This window comes from Myodes glareolus, chromosome 12 (genome assembly GCF_982192425.1).
Source record: "Myodes glareolus chromosome 12, mMyoGla1.1, whole genome shotgun sequence".
NCBI lineage: Eukaryota > Metazoa > Chordata > Mammalia > Rodentia > Cricetidae > Myodes > Myodes glareolus.
This window is the reverse complement of record NC_142037.1, coordinates 16,942,331-16,962,994: the sequence shown is the minus strand read 5'-3', so window position 1 is coordinate 16,962,994 and position 20,664 is coordinate 16,942,331. Positions and strand designations below refer to the sequence as shown.

General features: G+C 42.3%; 1 gene segment (V, D, J or C); it reads right to left on the bottom strand.

The window, feature by feature from the left end:
- LOC148120162 (T-cell receptor alpha chain constant-like) overlaps window positions 1-15,849 on the bottom strand; it is a 296,690-nt gene extending 280,841 nt beyond the window's left edge. Inside the window, 2 exon segments of the C gene segment in view lie at window positions 15,551-15,607; window positions 15,783-15,849. Coding sequence covers window positions 15,551-15,607; window positions 15,783-15,834 — 109 coding nt within the window.
- Between the last annotated feature and the right edge of the window lie 4,815 nt (window positions 15,850-20,664).

Genomic DNA, 20,664 nt, shown 5'->3' with positions numbered 1-20,664 from the left:
AAACAGGATATGAATAACTCCCTTAAGGAACTGGTTGAGAAGTATAACAAAAAGTTTGAAGAAATGAGTATAGAAATGGATGAGAAATATGACAAAAAGTTTGAAGAAATAAGTAAATCCATGAATGATACCCTGAGAAACCAAGAAAAAACAATCAAACAAGTAAAGGAAACAGTCCAAGAATTGAAAACTGAAATGGAGGCAATGAAGAAAACACAAAACGAGAACCGGCTGGATATGGAAAACCAGGTAAATGAGCGGAGACTACAGAATCAAGCATAACCAATAGAATAAAAGAGATAGAAGAACGAATCTCAGATTCTGAAGATACCATAGAGAAAATAAATGCTCTGGTCAAAGAAAACAGCAAATTCAACAAATTCTCTTCACAAAACATTCAGGAAATCTGGGACACAATAAAAAACAAAATCTAAGAATAATAGGGATTGAAGAAGGAGAAGAACTGCAGATCAAAGGCCCAGAAAATATATTTAACAAAATTATAGAAGAAAACTTTCCCAATCTAAAGAACGATATTCCTATGAAGGTTCAAGAAGCATACAGAACGCCGAATAGACTGGATCAAAAAAAAACGTCCCCTCGCCATATAATAATCAAAACACAAAACATCCAGATTAAAGAAAGAATATTAAGAGCTGCAAAGGAAAAAGGTCAAGTGACTTATAAAGGTAAACCTATCAAGCTTACACCAGACTTCTCTATGGAAACCATGAAAGCCAGAAGATCCTGGATAGAGGTACTGCAGAAACTAAGAGACCATGGATGCAAACCCAGACTACTATACCCAGCCAAGCTATCATTCACTATCAACGGAGAAAACAAAATATTCCAGGATAAAAATAAATTTAAACAATTCGTAGCCACAAATCCATCCCTACAGAAAGTAATAGAAGGAAAATCGCAACCCAAGGAATCCAACATTGCCATCACTGCCTACAATAACCCAGACATCTAGCGATACTTCACAACCACAACTCAAAGAAGAGAAACACACAAACTCTACTACACACACACACACACACACACACACACACACACACAAATAATAAACGGAATCAACAACCACTGGTCATTAATATCTCTTAATATTAATGGACTCAACTCACCTATAAAAAGGCACAGACTTAGAGACTGGATAAGAAAACAGGATCCAACATTCTGCTGTTTACAAGAAACACAGCTCAACCACAGAGATAGACATCTACTCAGAGTAAAGGGATGGGAAAAGGTTTTCCAAGCAAACGGACCTAAGAAACAAGCTGGTGTGGCCATTCTAATATCTAACAAAATTGACTTCAAACTAAAATCAATCAGAAGAGATGGAGATGGACATTTCATACTCTTAACAAGAACAATTAATCAGGAGAAAGTCTCAATCCTGAATATCTATGCCCCTAATATAAAAGCACCCACTTATGTAAAAGAAAAACTTTTAGAACTCAAGGCAGTCATCAAACCACACAGACTATAGTAGGAGACTTCAACACACCTCTCTCACCAATGGACAGATCAATCAAACAGAAACTCAACAGAGAAATAAGAGAATTGCTAGAGGTAATGAATCAAATGGACTTAACAGATATCTATAGAACATTCTACCCAAAAAGGAAAGAATATACCTTCTTCTCTGCAGCTCATGGAACCTTCTCGAAAATTGACCACATACTCGGTAACAAAGCAAACTTACACAGATACAAAAAAATATTAGTAATCACCTGTGTCTTGTCGGATCACCACGGAATAAAGTTAGAACTCAATAACAATTCGAATTCCAGAAAGCCTACAAATGTGTGGAAGTTGAACAGTCAACTACTGAATCATCCTTGGGTCAAGGAAGAAATAAAGAAAGAAATTAAAGTCTTCCTTGAATTTAATGAAAATAAAGACACAACATACTCAAACCTATGGAACACAATGAAAGCAGTTCTAAGAGGAAAGTTCATAGCGCTAAGTGCCCAATTAAAGAAAATGGAGAAAGCATATATTGGAGACTTAACAGCACACCTAAAAGCTCTGGAAAAAAAAGAAGCAGACTCTCCCAAGAGGAGTAGAAGATTGGAAATAATCAAACTGAGAGCTGAAATCAACAAAATAGAAACACAGAAAACAATCCAAAAAATCAACGAAACAAAAAGTTGGTTCTTGGAGAAAATCAACAAGATTGACAAACCCTTAGCCAAACTAATCAAACGGCAGAGAGAGAACACTCAAATTAATAAGATCAGAAATGAAAAGGGGGACATAACAACAGACACAGTGGAAATTCAGAGAATCATTAGATCTTACTACGAGAGTTTATATGCCACAAAGTTGGAAAATGTACAAGAAATGGATTGGTTTTTAGATAAATACCATTTACCAAAGTTAAATCAAGAGCAAGTGAACAATCTAAATAGACCTGTAAGTCGCGAAGAATTAGAAGCTGTTATCAAAAACCTCCCCACCAAAAAAAGTCCAGGTCCAGATGGTTTCAATGCAGAATTCTACCAGAACTTCCAGGAAGAGCTAATACCTATACTCCTTAATGTATTTCACAATATAGAAACAGAAGAATCATTGCCAAACTCTTTTTATGAAGCTACAGTTACCCTGATACCAAAACCACACAAAGACACAACCAAGAAAGAGAATTACAGACCAATCTCACTCATGAACATTGACGCCAAAATACTCAATAAAATACTGGCAAACCGAATCCAAGAATACATTGGAAAAATTATCCATTATGATCAAGTGGGCTTCATCCCAGAGATGCAGGGCTGGTTCAACATACGCAAATCTATCAATGTAATCCATCATATAAATAAATTGAAAGAAAAAAACCATATGATCATTTCATTGGATGCTGAAAAAGCATTTGACAAAATTCAACACCCCTTTATGATAAAGGTGTTGGAGAGATTGGATATACGAGGATCATACCTAAATGTAATAAAAGCAATATATAGTAAGCCGACAGCTAACATCAAATTGAACGGAGAGAAACTCAAAGCCATTCCACTAAAATCAGGAACATGACAAGGCTGTCCACTCTCTCCATACCTCTTCAATATAGTGCTTGAAGTCCTAGCAATAGCAATAAGACAACATAAGGGGATCAAGGGGATTCGAATTGGAAAGGATGAAGTTAAACTTTCGTTATTTGCAGACGATATGATAGTGTACATAAGCGACCCCAAAAACTCTACCAAAGAACTCCTACAGCTGATAAACACCTTTAGTAATGTTGCAGGATACAAGATCAACTCCAAAAAATCGGTTGCCCTCCTATACACAAAGGATAAAGAAGCAGAGAGGGAAATCAGAGAAACATCACCTTTCATGATAGCCACAAATAGCATAAAATATCTTGGGGTAACTCTAACCAAGGAAGTGAAAGACTTATTTGACAAGAACTTTAAGTCCTTGAAGAAAGAAATTGAGGAGGATACCAGAAAATGGAAAGATCTCCCCTGTTCTTGGATTGGGAGAATCAACATAGTAAAAATGGCAATTCTACCAAAAGCAATGTATAGATTCAACGCAATTCCCATCAAAATTCCATCAAACTTCTTCACAGACTTTGAGAGAACAATAATTAAGTTTATATGGAAAAACAAAAAACCCAGGATAGCCAAAACAATCTTATACAATAAAGGAACTTCTGGAGGCATTACCATCCCTGACTTCAAACTCTATTACAGAGCAACAGTATTGAAAACAGCTTGGTATTGGCATAACAACAGAGAAGTCGACCTATGGAATCGAATAGAAGACCCGGGTATTAACCCACAAACATATGAACACCTGATATTTGACAAGGGAGCTAAAGGCATACAATGGAAGAAGGAAAGCATCTTTAACAAATGGTGCTGGCATAACTGGATGTCAACCTGTAGAAGAATGAAAATAGATCCATATCTATTACCATGCACAAAACTCAAGTCCAAATGTATTAAAGACCTCAACATTAATCTGACCACTTTGAAGCTGATAGAAGAGAAAGTGGGAAGTAGTCTACAAGATATAGGCACAGGAGACCAGTTCCTAAGCAGAACCCCAGGAGCTCAGACAATAAGAGAAGCAATGAATAAATGGGACCTCCTGAAACTGAGAAGCTTCTGTAAAGCAAAGGACACTGTCAGTAAGACCAAAAGGCTACCTTCCGATTGGGAGAAGATCTTCACAAATCCCTCATCAGACAAAGGTCTGATCTCCAAATTATACAAAGAACTCAAGAAACTATACACTAAAACTCTAACTAACCCAATTAAAAAATGGGGTACTGAACTGAACAGAGAATTCACAACAGATGAATTCCGAATGGCCAAAAGGCACTTAAGGTCATGCTCAACCTCCTTAGTGATCAGGGAAATGCAAATCAAAACAACTTTGAGATATCATCTTACACTTGTCAGAATAGCCAAACTCAAAAACACCAATGATAGCCTATGCTGGAGAGGATGTGGAATGAGGGGAACACTCATCCATTGTTGGTGGGAATGCAAACTTGTGCAGCCACTGTGGAAATCAGTGTGGCGGTTTCTCAGGAAACTGGGAGTCAACCTCCCTCAGGACCCAGCAATTCCACTCTTGGGAATATACCCAAGAGATGCCCTATCATACCACAAAAGCATTTGTTCAACTATGTTCATAGCAGCACTATTTATAATAGCCAGAACCTGGAAACAACCTAGGTGCCCCTCAATAGAAGAATGGTTAATAAAGGTGTGGAACATATACACATTAGAGTTCTACTCAGCGGTAAAAAACAATGACATCTTGAATTTTGCATGCAAATGGATGGAAATAGAAAACGCCTTACTGAGTGAGGTAAGCCAGACCCAAAAAGAGGAATATGGTATGTATTCACTCATATGTGAATTCTAATCATAATTAAAGGTCTTTGAGCCTATTATTCGTGATCCTAGAGAAGCTAAATAAGAAGGTGAACCTGTTGAAAATCATGTAGCTATCTGCCTGGAGATTGGAAATAGACAAGAGTCCCAGGTAACCTCGGGTGCATGGGGGTGGGTGGGAGGGTTGTTGGAAGGGGAGAGGGTTACAGAGAAGGGAGTAGGGAAGAAATGGGGAAAGCTAGGTGGACTGGGATGGGGGAGGGAGGAAGGATGGATATGAGATCAGGGAAGAATATATCTCAACTAAGGGAGTCATTTTAGGGTTTACAGGAGACTTGATTATAAATGGGATCCCAGGTCCAAGGAGAGATCCCCAGACTGTTCTCTAGACAGAGGAGAAGGTGCCTGAACCGGCCTTGGCCTATAACCATACTGGTGAAGATTTTGCTTATCACCATAGATCCTTCATCTGACGATGGATGGCGATACAGATGGAGACCCACATTGGAGCACCGGACTGAGCCCCCCATGGTCCAAATGAGGGGCAGAAAAAGGAAGAACATGAAAAAAACTCAGGACCGCGAGGGGTGCGATCACCCACTGATACAAGGGGACTGATCTAATGAGAGTTCACCAAGGCCAGTTGGACTGGGACTGAATGAGCATGTGATCCAACCAGATTTTCTGAATGTGGCCGGATCTCTGAATGTGGCTGGTCCGGAGCCTTTCTGAAAAGCCACTGACAATGACACTGGGACTTGTTTCCTCTGCATATGCTGGATTTTTGGAATCCAGTCTGTTAGGATACTCACCTTCAGGGACCTGGAAGGAGTGGGGAGGAACTTGAACTTCCCACAGGGCTGGAAGCCCTGACTGCTCTTAGGGATGAAGAGGGAGGAGGAGGGGGAGGGGGGGAGTGGGAGGGTGTTGGGAGGAGGGGCGGAAATGAAAGCTTTCATAATTTAATAAACTTTAAAAAAATAAATAAAAAAGAGTAGAGGCTTAAGCAGAAGAAGAGTTCCCAAAAGAGAGAGGAGTTTTAGATTCATGATCTTGCTGCTGTTGGGACAGTCAAGATTACCTGATTAGCTCTTTGGAATTTTGACTGCAAAGACTAGGAAGAGTCAGAAATGTAGCCATAGTTACCTCAGTCGATGTCTAAGGAGACTGAAGGATGGGGTTGAGGTTTTCTCTTTGGAGAAAAAGTAGTAGAGTGTTCTAGTCAGCTGCAAGGCAGGCTGGGAGTGGAGCTTGAGAACACATTCTACATTGAGAGATGATGGCATGAATACTCTGTGACAAGGTGGGGAGTGGAGTTAGGACTTAAGTAGGTGAGCAAAGGCTGACGTCCCACGTAACGCTGATCATGCAGGGCCAAACGAAGGGCCTTCTTTTGAGCAGAAGGGGGAATAAAACAGTTTAGAGAACATAGTGAGAACCTTTGAGGATGGCTTCCCTTTTATCTAGTTGGAGAGCCTCATCAAGGAGCGAATAGGTTGAAATGAGATAAAAGCTGGAAGGACGAGAGAGCAAGCAGAGGAGGAGACAGGCTCTGGCTGAGCAGGATTTGGAGAATCAGAAGTGTGTGAGGTGGAGGCCAGCACTACCTGCTCGAGCACAAACGCTCCTTTGGGTGATCTTATTGAAGAGCTCCATGGGTTTGCCAGTTAAGGGTTTGAGCAACAGGAACATCTAACAGGTGACTAAAATGATGGAAGGAAGAAGCCAAGAGACCAATGTAAGAGCAGGGTGTGTGCATGTGTTTCTTCTGAAAGTCTATAGGAAGGAGGGTAGCTGGATCAAGAGTTTTACAACATTGAAAGGTGACTAAGTGATTTTACATAAATAGTGTGTGTTTCTAGAAGAGAGAGAGAGAGAGAGAGAGAGAGAGAGAGAGAGAGAGAGAGAGAGAGGGAGGGAGGGAGAGAGAAAGGAAGAATACTGGATCAAGAATATTTAAGGAAACAGAGACAGTATTGGATCGATAGAGTGATCCTTAATGGCTTTCCGGCTTCTGTCACTAAAACAGAGGCAGCTTCAAGGATTTTTAAGCAAGAAGGCTGTTTGGATAGGCAGACTACCGCTTAGAACATACCATCATAGAATTGACAGAGGAAACTTAGGGTTAAATTATTGATGAAGGTACAAACAGGATGAGAGGTTTGGAGTGGTCTGGATATCCCAAGGCAGGATCTACCAGAATGCCTCTGAGCTGAGAGAACAAGAGTTAGATGGGTTGAAGGTGTCAGAAGTTCTGTAAAAGGGCTGTAAGCAGCCTGGTAAAAAGTTTTAGCTAAAACCCAGAAATTAGGTATCCAGATACGAAAGTAACTGGCTAGGCGTAGAAAGGAGAGAAGATCTCAATTCATTTCGGAGATGGGCATGTCCTAAGTTAAAATTTAGAGGCCTTGAGGAAGTAATTGCGGTCTTAGAGGGGTCGCTATAGTGCATGCCAGACAGAAATTGAAGGAGAGTTGAGGTGTGTTGTAGAGACGGGTTATGAGAGGAACTACTGAGTGCAGGCTGCCTCCACACTGGAGGAGGATGCTGGGAGTGAGGTTGAACAGGCTGTGAGAAAGAACCTGGCCAAAGAGCTGCATCCTAGAAAGGACTGCCCAGGGTACCTGGGTGACATTTTCCGTCAGGGTCTTTCCGGAGATAAATGTGAAAAGGTCTTGGCAAGAGAGGTCCAGGGAAGGAGTGAAGGAAGCATGTTATAAAATCAAGGACTGAGAAATGAGAAGTGGAAGGAAGTAAGAAAAAGGGTGTCAAGGGAAGGAATTCAGCTCAGTTAATTAGGTTTAAGTCTTGGACTAAGCCCAAAGAGTGTTCTGGCTTTTGGACTTTCTGAATAGCAGTTCTGTAGGGGAGAATTAGGAGGCCATAAAGTTTAGTCTCTTGGAAGGCTGACAATTACAGGTTTAAGTCCCTTCAGTCCCTGAGGCATGAGTGGATAGTGAGATAAAGGACAAGGGTGGAGGAGTCCTGTAGCTTACTTAGGAGAGGTGTACAGTGGGTGAAGTACGGAGTGAAGAGGCATCTCAGATCCCAGGATTGAAAGATGCTAGGAGAATTAAGAGAGTTCCTGGCAGGAGGCAAGCCTGGACGGCAGAGTAACAGGAAGTAGGTTGCTTCTGGAGGTCCGACAAGGAAAAGGTGATGGAGACAGAACTATTCTAGAATGTTACGTCCAAGGAGAGGTGTTGGACAGCCAGGAACGAACAGTAATGAACAGGAAAAGGAGTGTCCAAATAGACTGTATGGCACATAACTAGATACAGTCTGTGTATTATAGGAATGCTTTCTAACCCCATTTCAGAAAAGGAACTCTTTCAGGGATCCAGCAAATTCAGGTAAAACTATTATCAAGCTCCAACTTTCCTGCAATCCAATTAACATTGCATGATCTTATAGGCTATTGGCAGGGTTTCTAGAGTTCACTGAGGGGGACAGTGGTGAGGGTGACCATTCCTGGGCTCCCATCAATCAATAGAAGTCGATCCCAGAAAACTCACTGGCCTCTAGTTCAGAAGTGGACTTTCAGAACCTGGCGGTTTGCTGAACACAATCTGGTTTCCAGTGTCGTTTCCCCCACAAAGATGGAGGAGGTGAAGCCGTGACTGTGGTTTGGGACAGGCTCTTGTGCAGTAGCCTGCTTGGCTATGTTTAAAGCAGGCCTTGGGTGGGCCAGACTTGAGTTGGGAGGTCTTTGTTTGAGTCCTCATGGGGCTACCCCTAGGTCATTTGCTGTTTAACCTTATTTGGCTTGAGTTGTGTGTTTTGAGAGCCTCCTCTGCTGTAAAGAGCCTTGAAGTCGATCTACTATTTTAGGTCTCCAAGGAATGTGAGGGTCCTCCTGTAATCTTTGAGACGTCTTTCTAATACCAGGTGCTGACAGGGAACTGAAACGGAGGTAGAGATGTAATCTTCCTTTGTCAAAGTAGGGAGTGAGAATTGTATGTTTAATCGTAGTTTCTGGGAGGAAAATAAGGCTAGATTTTTCACTGGTGCCCTAGATAATCTCTTTGAGCTCGCCATAGTTGGCCACCTTAAGTACTGTCTTTCCTATTCCTACCAGGGCATAAGCAATTGGAAAGCCCCATTTTTGGAACTCCTTCAAATTGCATTGGCATCCTAGTTACTTTTCTGTGGCTGTAATAAAATACCATGGCGAAAAACAACTTAAGGACAGCAGGATTTGTGCTAGCTTTTGCCAGAACACAACTCAAGAAGGAAGTTCTGTGAGAATTCTGAGTGCTTGCCAGAAAACTCCAAGAACACAAGACAAGAACATTGTGACCTCAGTTTCTTCAAAACACATGATTGTTCTTGGAATAGTGTTTTGTGCTCCTCCTAGGTGTAGTGGATAGGAGTGGGCTTATTTCAGTTGTTGTTATTCATATTTCCCTATGGAAAATATGGTTTTGCCCCGCTTAGCTTGTCCTTGTGACTGTCTACTTTACTCATGTGATTCTTCTTAACCCTTGGAGTATAAACTGTCTGAGGCTCTGAATAAAGTTGGCTCTTGAATGAGTCTTTAGTCTGCCTCATTTTTAGGCCCTGTTCTTCCAGGTTCACAGCCAACTAGAGTGGTAAAGAGGCTTGCAGTTCCAGAGGAAAAGAGTCCTTTGTGGAAGGAAGGGCATGCTTGATAGCTGGAGGAGGTTGCTGGATGGTCACATTTTTTTTTCATATGCAGGAAGCAGAGAAAGGGAACAAGAAATGGGGTGAGGTGTGAACCTTCAAAGCAAATGTCCAGTGACATAGTTCCTCCTGAAAGGTTTCACCTCTTGAAGTTTCCCTATTATCTCTTTAGTGGTTTGAGTGAGAATGGCCCCATGGGCTTATGTGTTTGAATACTTGGTCCCCGGTTGATGGAACTATTTGGGAAGGATTAGGGGATGTGGTCTTGTTGGAGAAGTTGTGTCACTGAGGGTGGACTTCAGGGTTTCAAAAGACTCAACCCACTTCTGGTGTGCCACCTCTCTTTCTTTACTTCCCACGTGCAGCTCACGTTAAGAGTTCTCTGATGTTCTTGTCACCATATCTGTGCTCCACCAACAAGGGCTCTAACCTCTGAAGCCAAAAGTCCAATTAAACACTTTCTTTAATAAGGTGCCTTGGCCATGGTGTGTTTTCATTACAGAAAAGGAACTTAAACAGAAGTTGACACCAGGATATTGTTATGACAGGTCTAACCATGCACTTTTGAGCAATGTGGAAGACTTTGGGACTTTGGACTAGGAAAGAGGTCAGATCTGTACGTAAGGCTAATGGGCCATTCTAGAAGGAGCTTGGAAGACAGTAGTGCTGAGAGCAGTGTGGACTATGGAGGCCCAGATGAGGTTTCAGAGGGGAACAACATTAGCAACCGATTAGAGACCATTCTTGTGCTATTTTGGCACAAGTTACTGTGGTTGCTTTCTGCCCAAGGCTAAATTGAAAAGTAATGGACTAATTCATTTTGTGGAGGAGATTTCAAGACAGCAAACTATGACTAGGAAGAGTTATGGAGAAAATGTTGAGGGGGAAGGATGTAGAAGAGGTGGACACTGGCTATTTCTAAGAGTGAATAAAAAATGGTGAGAAGAAGAGAAAGGATGTCTGGTGATAAAGACCCCTTGTGGACAGCTATGATCAGGGGCCTGCTGGGGTGATGGTAGGGGTCTAGGCAAAAGAGCTATATTATTCCTGAAATGCTAAGTACTATGGTTTCATGAATTTCTCACAATTTAGGCAAAATAGAGAAACCTTTCAAAATGTTCATGGCCCACAATAAGTACATCCTTTGGGTGGTGAAACGATGTACATCTAGAGACTGCTGTTTGGCAAGTGTGACCTTAGCCATTTGGGTGAGAAACTGCTTTTGCCTGGACTGCTTCACTGGGCATACAGTACCCACAGAGAGATGACTGCTGAACTTGCTTAAAGTTGAGATAGTCCTTCGGGGTTCTTGCTTTTAAGCTAACAGAGCCTAGTGTTGTGGGGAAAGGAAACACAGCTCCTGAAAGTGAATTCAGCGAGTGAGACGAGGTGCTTCAATTCTACGTCTACTTCCTGATTTCTAAACTTGTACCTCAGGGCCATGTACAGGTCAGTTATTTGAAGAATCTCATCACACCCTGGTGGAGAGCATCACAAATATCGAGCACACTACTGGAGTTGGTGCTTTAAGATTCATTTAGCAGGCCACCCCATCATTCTTCTAGGCCGTCTCGTGTATGCGCCACAGACCTACGTCATCTTACCGCTTCCTCCATATTTGCACAGATGCTGAGGTCTCTGTTCGCTCCTCTCTGTGGCCTGCGTCACCGTGCCTCTCTCCGTGAGTGCAGAGAAACACATCGTAGCATCTTCCAGCTGCGAGTCTGCGATCTCCAGGCCGAAGGACTTCGCTGCTCTCTGGAAGTTCACGGAGAAATGGTTCTTCCTTGTGTTCTGCTGCCTATAAGCTTCCTGGCGAATAACGAGAGTCACCCGCCCTCTTTGCTGTCTGTACCAGAACAAGTTATAATTACTGGTATCATCCGTGTCGTCCGTGCAGTCCAGGGTTGCCGACTCTGCCTCCTGCACGAACTTTTCCTCCTGAGGCTGAGTGACCGTCTGGGCTGTGCTGGCTCCTGTGGAAGAGAAGAGGGAAATGACTCCATTGCGGTATCTGTCAGAGAGAGAAACACTGTCAACCTGGTTCCTGTCTTATCTGCCTTTCCTCCTGATTCCAGTGCCAGGCAAGCCGTACCAGCCTTATGCTTCCTGGAAGTGTGGTTTTGAGTTTATGCAGCATTTTTACTATTACTCTTCCCGCTTTCTTCAAAACCCTAGATGTCAATAGGAATAAAGACTCACAGCAGGTGGTGATCACAACTGCCCAAGGCGAGCTGACAATTGCCATGCTCCCAGCTGTCCCCTGCAGGGCCAAGTCTCCTGCTCTGATGTTGCCTTCTGTGTTTACTGGCAGTTCTTCAAAGCAGGAGATGCTTTCACAGGTGGGTGGGTGATTATATGTCATCAAGGAGAGATCTTCCTGGCCCTTTTTTGTTCTGTTTCTCCAAAAGCAGGCCTTTAGTTATAGTTTCAATGAAAGTAAATAAATAGTGAGGTTTTATTGTTTTTGAAAAGAAAGAAGATATGAAGTTAGAAAATTTCTTACAAAAATAACACAATCAAGTATGCTAGGTAAAACATAATTATGGACAATAAAACATACCTGATATGCTAAGGTATTTTTCTAAAGTGGCAAATGAGAAAAAAAGATGTTTCTGAGAGAAAAGAACTGACTAAATTCAGAAATAAATGGAAGAAACAGAACACATAAGATCTAACTGTGCTTATATTTTCCAAAGATATTAAAAAATGTCTACCTCAAGAAGCTCTGAAGTAGCGACTGCAGACATTCTCATCAGCATAATTGCTATAGATGGTTTGATTTGTATTCCGTTACTCTTAAAACTCATTTTGTTCTGAGAAAATATGAAATAAGAACTCTAGGAAGTCCCTCACTGGACTCATTAGATTTGTGCTTTTCCAGAACAAGTGGCAAAGGTCTATGTAATTCCAGGGCTGGAGTCCCACGCTGGAGCATGGGCTGGAGTTTGGCACACGATGGTTGCTGTCTGGGGAGCACAGACAGGCAGCTATGCGTCTCCACTCACAGAAACAGACAAGGAGTCGGGAAGATTGCAGCTGACGCCGAGAGAAGCTACTGAAATCTCATCCTCTCCAATGATGGTGATGGAAGGGGCACTCGAATTGCTCCTCAGCATCTCCATCCTGGCATCATGATTGGAATTCCTGTATCTTGAGTTTAGATCCCATCAAGTCAGCACCAGTACAGAGATTTGTGAACAAGTTTCTCATTGCCGTTGAATTTGGGGAAAGTTGTTTGGAAGTGAATTTGATAGGGAAGGAAGATAATACATGTCAGAAAGTCAGCTCCCACTGTGGTGAACTGGAGAACAATATAGTGGGTATGTCTGGGAGACATTGATAGTATAATCTTTGGGATTATCCTAAATGAATCTTGAGGAGGATGGAGAAATCACCTGTGGACTTTTAAATCGCTGATTAATTACTGCTCTTACAATATAAACTCTGATATCTCAAGGATTACCCAAATGTTGTTGCTGTTGCTACCCTGGCCAGAAAGTGGTCCTCAGAGTTGCTAGAGTTTTCAGCAAGTAATGCCCAGTGTGCAGAGGTAACCACCACAGAGGTGAGTAGGTCACCATAGCACCTGTGCAACAGGTGCCCAGACCTCCTTGTGCTTTGTGGTCTTACCACTTAGAACTCCAGTATTTGCAAAAGAGACAGGAAAGGTTAACGGGACAAGTTGAAGTTGCTACTGTTTATTCTACGGCTCTAATTCACATTTATTTTCTCCCAAATCATCCATTCTTAATTCCTCTTACCATTTGAGAATACTTACATGGTCCTAGATTTCTTTCTTCAGGAAACTACCTAGGCTTTCATTCCCGAAGAGTAATTCTGCCCTCGTCAGGTCATAGTTTCCACACTTGTCTGTTTATAGTAACTTACACTAAAAAATGTCCAAAGCCATTGGAAGGGAAATGGTAAAAAATAATGTAAATGTACAAATGAGTTTTTGACATATTTTCCCGGCTCCTATTAGATAGCTGCAGCCCCACATCTTCATGATGTTCAGCATCAGCTGTGGAGTTCCTAGGAACATAGAAAGTCTGCCAACAAAAGCTTCAGGCACAGAGAGAGGAAGGTCCAAGGGAGGGGCTGTATGTATTGCAAGTGGCAGACCTGGGAGCATTTGGCTACTCAAACCTGTTGGAGACCAGATGACATCACCCAAGCCCCAGATGTTGGAAATGGAGTGGCAGGGTATGATATTTGTACTGCTGGCTTTTTGTCTTGTTTTGGTCAGAGCGTTCCTTGTTTTACCACCATCCTTCCCTTTGGAAATAGGAATATTTAATCTCAGCCACTGTCTGATGGAAGTATGTAACTTGTTTTTGATTCTGCCAGGGCTCATAGATAAAACTTTAACTTGAGTCTCAGAAAAGAATATGGAGTTTTGAACTATTTCTAAGACTATGAGGAATTTTGAAGTTAAACTGAGTATATATCAATTATGAGTTGACCATCAGCCATGTGGCTGGAATATTATGGCTTGGGAGTCAAATGTCCCCAACAGGCTCATGTGTCTGAACAGTGGGGCCTCAGTGAAGGGTGCTGTTTTCGAAGGTTGTAGAACTTTGATTTGAGATGGGGTCTGCCTGGAGGAAGTGGGGTCCTGGGGACGGGACTTGGAGATTGCAGCAATACCTTACTTCCACCCCATCTCTATTTCTAGTAGGTACTGAAACCTGGGCAGACAATACCACAAGTTTAGATGCCACAGGCAGGATTAGGAAGACATTGCCATGCCTTCCCTGCTCTGCCTCGAGCCAAGATTATCCATTAAATTGCTTCTTGTGCAATATTTGGTGTCAGTGATAAACAATAATAAGGGTATTGTTTCATATCACAGGCTCAGTTGTAGCTACTAGAGATAGGTTGGATGTTTGTTACCAACAGCAGCTAAATTTTACCTGGTAAGAGAAAACCCTATTTCTGAGGTAATAGCAAACCTTGGTTCTGTCATCTTGGATGATCTATTCATAAGTATTGCTGAAGCAAGGCAAGGGTGTGGACAGAGGCTGACTGGCCGTCTTTGTATGGATCATCTTATCCACACAGCCACTGAGAGCATCATCTGTAGTGGACGCTCCCTGGTGGCTTAGACACGAGAAACAGTGCTCTGAATACCTGGTGCCTATGCTCACTGCTCCTCTCCCATGCACCAGGCCTTCAGCACAGTCTCCCGCAACCCTCCTCCTCTCTACCTGCTTCAGATCCTGATTCTAGAGAAGACCAAGGCATTTGCTGTTTTCCAAAGGCCACTGCTCACTATCTGCAAGCACAGCCTTAACTTCTCCCTGGTTGGAGCTCTGCTCTCAGGAGGCAGCGTCTTCCCATCGCTCCCTCTTCTCTCTCCCCTGCTCTGGTAAGTTTTACACCAGTTCTGTAGGTTTTTATACCTGATCTTCTAAGATAATCTTTTTGAAATGTCAAATATATTTTCTTTCACAACCCAATTGGATGGTTCTGGCTTTCAAGATTTGTATTGTAACATCTTTGTAAAAGACAAAAGGAAGCTCAAAGGCAGGCATTTAAGCTGGTCCTTTGGTGCTTTCTCTTTCTGGTATTGACTGAGAGTTTGGGCTTCACACTGAGATGCAAACCGCCTTGGACAGTACCTGAAGGCATTGTCCAGTAGTGCGTGCCCTAGAAGGAAACATTTCCATGGTTTTGCAGGGCCTCCCCGCATCTTCTTTTGCTCATAGAAAAACTGAAGGAAGTACTCTTAAAACCCAGATGAAAGGGTGTGCTCTTGGGCCTCTCAGCAGGGTTTAGGTAAAGGCTGCAGGTGGCGGAGGGGCACTGTGTGCTCACTCCACAGAAGAACAGAGCTGAGTCTTGGAGCTTAGCATCCTTTGCAAGCATGGAAAAGAGTTGACTTTCTCTATCCAGCCTGGTTGTGAATCTTCCACTGATCTTCTCTCTCATGGTTGGAAGCATTTGTATCAGGGTGGTGAGGCCCACCTCAGGGTCCTGCCTAAACCACTGGAAGACAGTGGAAGCTCTGTCTCGGTAACTACAGTTCAGTGCGAAGGCCTCACCTTCCTTAGCTGTCAGGGAAGGAGGGCTCTGTTGCACCAGTGGTTGTCCATTTGACCCTGGGTAAGAAGGAAACAAAGAGATTTTCATTCATAAAAAATGCTTTATTAGCCAAGCTTAGATACTTCTTAGAATAAGACCCACACTGTCCCGACTCCTCTATATTTCACGGCCAAGGCTGTGTGCTTTTGCCTCATGTGTATTTCTCCCCCACTCACCACTGCACCCACTCACAGGTCAGCTGCACACAGAGGAGAAGCAGTGAGACTGTCAGAGAAGGACCCATTCTTTCTTCCTGGAGCATCAGAGGACGGTCTGGGGGCTGCCCCTGGTGGTGTTCAGTAACCCTACCCTTTGCTCTAGCCTTGTTTCTTTCAGCTGGGACCTTCTGTTTTCACAGCCAATGAAAACATTCCTGTCACAAGAACCAGTGTCTGCCCTCCCTGTGGTGACTCTCTCTCACCTACTTTTAGTTGTCAGCAGTTACTTCTGTCACAAATCAGAAATTTTAAATTCAACCCCATTTCGTTGTTCTTTAACACAAGGTAACTAAATCCATTAGATTAAAAGTTAGGATAGAGAGATGAGAAGCAAAGAAATGAAATCCACATGGTCTTAATACTATCACACAGCTAGTAATTGTCTGAAAAGCTGAACAAGTTTGCTATATTCCTGCAAAAGCAGTTAGGAGTTATGGATTATTGGACATTTTGTTCCTTAGCATTCCACATCCTTAGGATTCCAAGTTAAATCCGTGTGACATTTTTGTTGTTGTTGTGCAAAGGAAGTGCTAAATGTGTCTTTCTTTTCCACCTCTCTTCAAGAGCACTTTAGAAGTATTCGAGTGATAAAAAGAAACCAAAAACCAAAACAAAACAAACAAGCAAAAACATCACCAAGACCAGGCATGATGGTGCATGCATTTAATCCCAGCCACCTGGAGGCAGAGATAGGAGGAGTTCTGAGTCTGAGGCCAGCCTGATCTACAGAGTGAGTTCCAGCACAGCCAGAACTATATAGAGAGACCCTGTCTTGAAAAACAAAACAAAACAAACCAAATCACCAAATGGAGGCTGCATCAATTCTATGCACCATTAGTTCTTTAAAGCAGAGAAATCATAAAATTCATATGAATTTTGCCAAAATGTGTATGTGTGTGTATGTGTGTGTATGTGTATATGTATGTGTGTGTGTGTATGTATGTGTGTGTGTGTATGTGTGTGTGTGTTTGCCTTTGTTGGTATGGATTTTAAGTCACAATAGAAAAGTTTTAAATTTGCTTTTTTAAAAAAACACATGGACTTTGTTTTCTACTGCTGTATGCACAGTGATTCACTATGCAATTTGCTACATTGAATCTCAAGAGGACTGTGTAAGGGATGGATTTAGCTGATGTACAATGAATTTGCACAAACTTGAATATTATCAAATTCTTTCTGCATTTTAGCTCAGTAATGTCTGATGAAATTGTTCTAGATTTTCTCACACATCTACTAGAAAATATAACTTTTCATGGAGTGTGATCAACCATCCAGGGGCCACATCCTTCAGGAAAACTGACTCTGCCTCCCTCAGGAGTTATCAGTTGTCCAAAGCTCCTAAAGTAAAGATGAGGGCTGCTGAGCCCCTTCCCACTCCATGAGGGATATTAACTGGCTTCATCTTATGCAAGGAACATGGCTACTGTGAGCCCGCATGTGCAGTGGTCCTGTAATGTCCAGAAGACACTGCTGTACCCTGGTCTTCCTTAACCTCAGGTTCTTGGATCTCTCTGGCCCCTCTCCTTCCAGTGATCCATGAACCTCAGGGAAGCGTATGATATAGCGGTCCCAGTTGTGACTGAGCCGTGCACAAGTTATATTCTTTACTTAGAGCAGTTGTCAGTTCCCGAATTAACCACTTTCTACTGCACAAGCAGCTTCCCTGATGAAGTGCGAGGGCTGTGCCAGTCTAAGGCAGCACGGAGAAGAATGTAGACGGTGGCTTGATGCTTGGTTCATTTAGCAGAATAATAGGTTCACCTATGAGCTTCCTAACTATGAGCTCCTAACTATTAGGACTAGGAGCTTCCTGACTGTGAGTTCCTAACTATTAGGACTAGGAGCTTCCTAATTATGAGTTCTTAACTATTAGGACAATGAGCTTCCTAACTATGAGCTCCTAACTATTAGGATGATCAACTTTCTAACTATGAGTTCTTGGTCATGTTTTCAGTACCAGATGACTTTATTATGTTCTCAGGCAGGAAGAAGCTGCCTGCCATCTGGGAACTTTGAACATGTTAGTGCATTTGCAAATGTAGAAATTCTTCTCATATTTAGTCTTAGGTACATGGGCTGATTGGGGGACTTAATATCTCACATATCAGTTATCAGAAACTCTTCACTTTGGCTAAGGTGTTTGCAGAAAGTGTTGGTAAGATCTCAGAAGGAGCAAAAGTTTGTGGAGAAAGTTCCTTTCCATTCTTGTATCTAGTCCTCATCCTGCTAATTGTAGGTGCTTACCATGCAAGGTCATTACCTTGGATGCATTCCCTGGGTAAAGCCCTGGCAAATCTAACTCCACTTTTCTTTCTTTGTCCTTTATATGGTTATGAAGTAAGGGGTTGAATCCCAATCCCGAGAGTCTGAAGTATAAAGACTGGTGATCCTCTTGAGTGTTGATTGTGGAAATGAATCCTTTGCTCCTTTTCACGCATGGAATTATGAAAAATAGGGAGGCTCCCTTCCCTAGCATTTCCCCTGTGCTTCAGAATAGAGTTAGCTTTCTCCTGAAGAGGAGAGCTTTGAGTAGGGCAGGACTCTGCCTTCCTCTGTCCATTCAATTTTTTGCTTGAGAAAAACCAGTCACAAGGGAGCAAGTGTGTGGGCAGTCACCAGGAATTTGACTCTTGGCCACCCTATGCTGGGAACCATGAAATCACTCTTCACAACAGAGCAGTTCTCAACTCATACCATCTCTGGAACACAAAATGCTGGTGGTGCTTCTATTGTGTAAAGATTTTCCTCTTTGGTAAATCACACTCTTGCCAGGGATGTTTTTCTGGTGAGAACCGAGGGGAGATGCCCAGCTGCTTGGAAGAAGTACTATTTACGTGAGCTTTGTCCTTACAATTGCTTCTCTGTGTTCAACTACGACAATTTCAACATTCTAGACAGGTATTAGCAGAAGTAGATCTAAAAAAAATCCTGAATTTTTCTAATCGATGATCAACAGGGGTTGTAGCAGGTCAACGAGTATTGTTTTTGTTACCTGTAGTCCGTTCCATTTAAACTTATGGGGATATTTTATAAAGTCACAAAATAGAACATTCTAATTGCATAGTTGGGAAGGCAAGAAAATCATATCATAAGATTTAAAATTAACTCCAGGGGGCAGTGTGTGATTGGCATCAGCACTGGTTACTGTGGTTGTCCAGAGCAGGAAAAGCCACAGCCACAGCCCAGGAATCAAGAGATAACTCACATGAGCACCTCCGTTGACCCAGAAAAGGAGTTTGATGAAGTGGTCCTTGTGCGTGTTAAAAGCATTTGAAGTAAGAATGAAAACAAATCCCTTATAAGATCACACATGTGCCACAGTCTTAGCCGTGTTTCCTTATGGAAGTACCCGGAGCTCTTCTAGTACAGAGGGAGAAGGTAACGCTGTCCCACACCTCTGTCCATGGTTAACACTGTTTTAGAGCTATGGGCTAGAGAAATCAGGAAACAACAGCAACAGCAAAAAGTCAGAACTATGACTTGGAAAGAAAGTTGCAAGATACCATGGGTACATTCCTGGAAACCTGAAAGGGAACAAAATTGCTACCAAAAATGGTTTATAACAGCATAGCATTAAAAAGTCTGCACATTGTTCATATGACAGTCCAAAAAAAGACAGTCGAAAGAAACCAGAAACTGAGAGTACATTTCATAAAAGAAAGACAATTGTCTTGTAAGTAAAGTCAGCATACAAAACTGAGGGTGTCATGGCATCTTTGTCCTAATTTACCCCTCTCGGCACCTTTCCCATCCCTCCACCCTCATCTCGTTAGTCCCCCTTCCATGCCACATGCGTTTTATCCCTGGCTTTTCTTCCTTCCTTCTCTCTCCTTTAAGATCTCTTCCTCCACTTCCATTGTCCCCTTTCTGCTTTTATCAAACACACAGGATGTGAAATGGAAATTCTTAAATGAAAATTAAGCCTTGTTTGACAGGCAAGATAAATGGACTAGCGAATCCTTACTTAGGCCTAATCGTGCATGGAAACTCACACATGACAAGACCAGCGATTTGGCTCATTGGGGGAAACGACTTCGGGAAGTATGCTGGGGTGAGTTGTGTTTCTCTCAGCTGGAGACTGGGGCAGATATGATGTAATTTCTGTCTCAATTCAGACCAGGAGCCTGGCCAGACTACAGGGGGTCTGCAAACTTGGAGTGGTGTGAAGACTTTCCTAAAATTGATCTGCTGTGCAACATTCTGGAAGTTCAGAGGTCAACTTCTGTGGAGCTTTCCGGAAGTTCAGAGGTTAAGCCTTCCTGTCATCACTTCCACTCAAACCACTGAAAGGAAGGAATGTATGCCAAATCTCAACTTTCCTGAATAGTACATTGTTTCCTGGTCGGGAAAAACATCTTGGTACTGAACAGACAATTTATTGACTTCAGGATCCTATGAGTAACAGAAATATGGAAAGATGGGGTATTTAACAATTAAGCATCAACCTCAGGCAAAGTTCCATATCTTATTCATTCATCTGTATTTGAATTGAGAATGAAATGGCTTGGATGCCATTGGATCCACCATGTAACATCCTATTTTGATTTGAAAAAATGATTCCCGACTTTTCCCAACAGAAAATAAACCTTCATGACTAGGCTGCCTAACAAAGTGGGTTGTGGGAGAAATAGAAGTTAAATAAGATTCCAAAACTTTCAGCTGTCATTATTATGTAAATTATTTGCCATTTTATCAAGATCAGCAAGGGTGAAGATGGATTTTATGCGAGGGAATTAGATGCTGTGTTTTTGACATGCTAAATTCTGAGTGTCAGTTAGTCATGCATGGCACCTAGGTGTCTTAGTTAGGATTTCTAATGCTGTGAAGAGACACCATGACCACAGAAACTCTTTTAA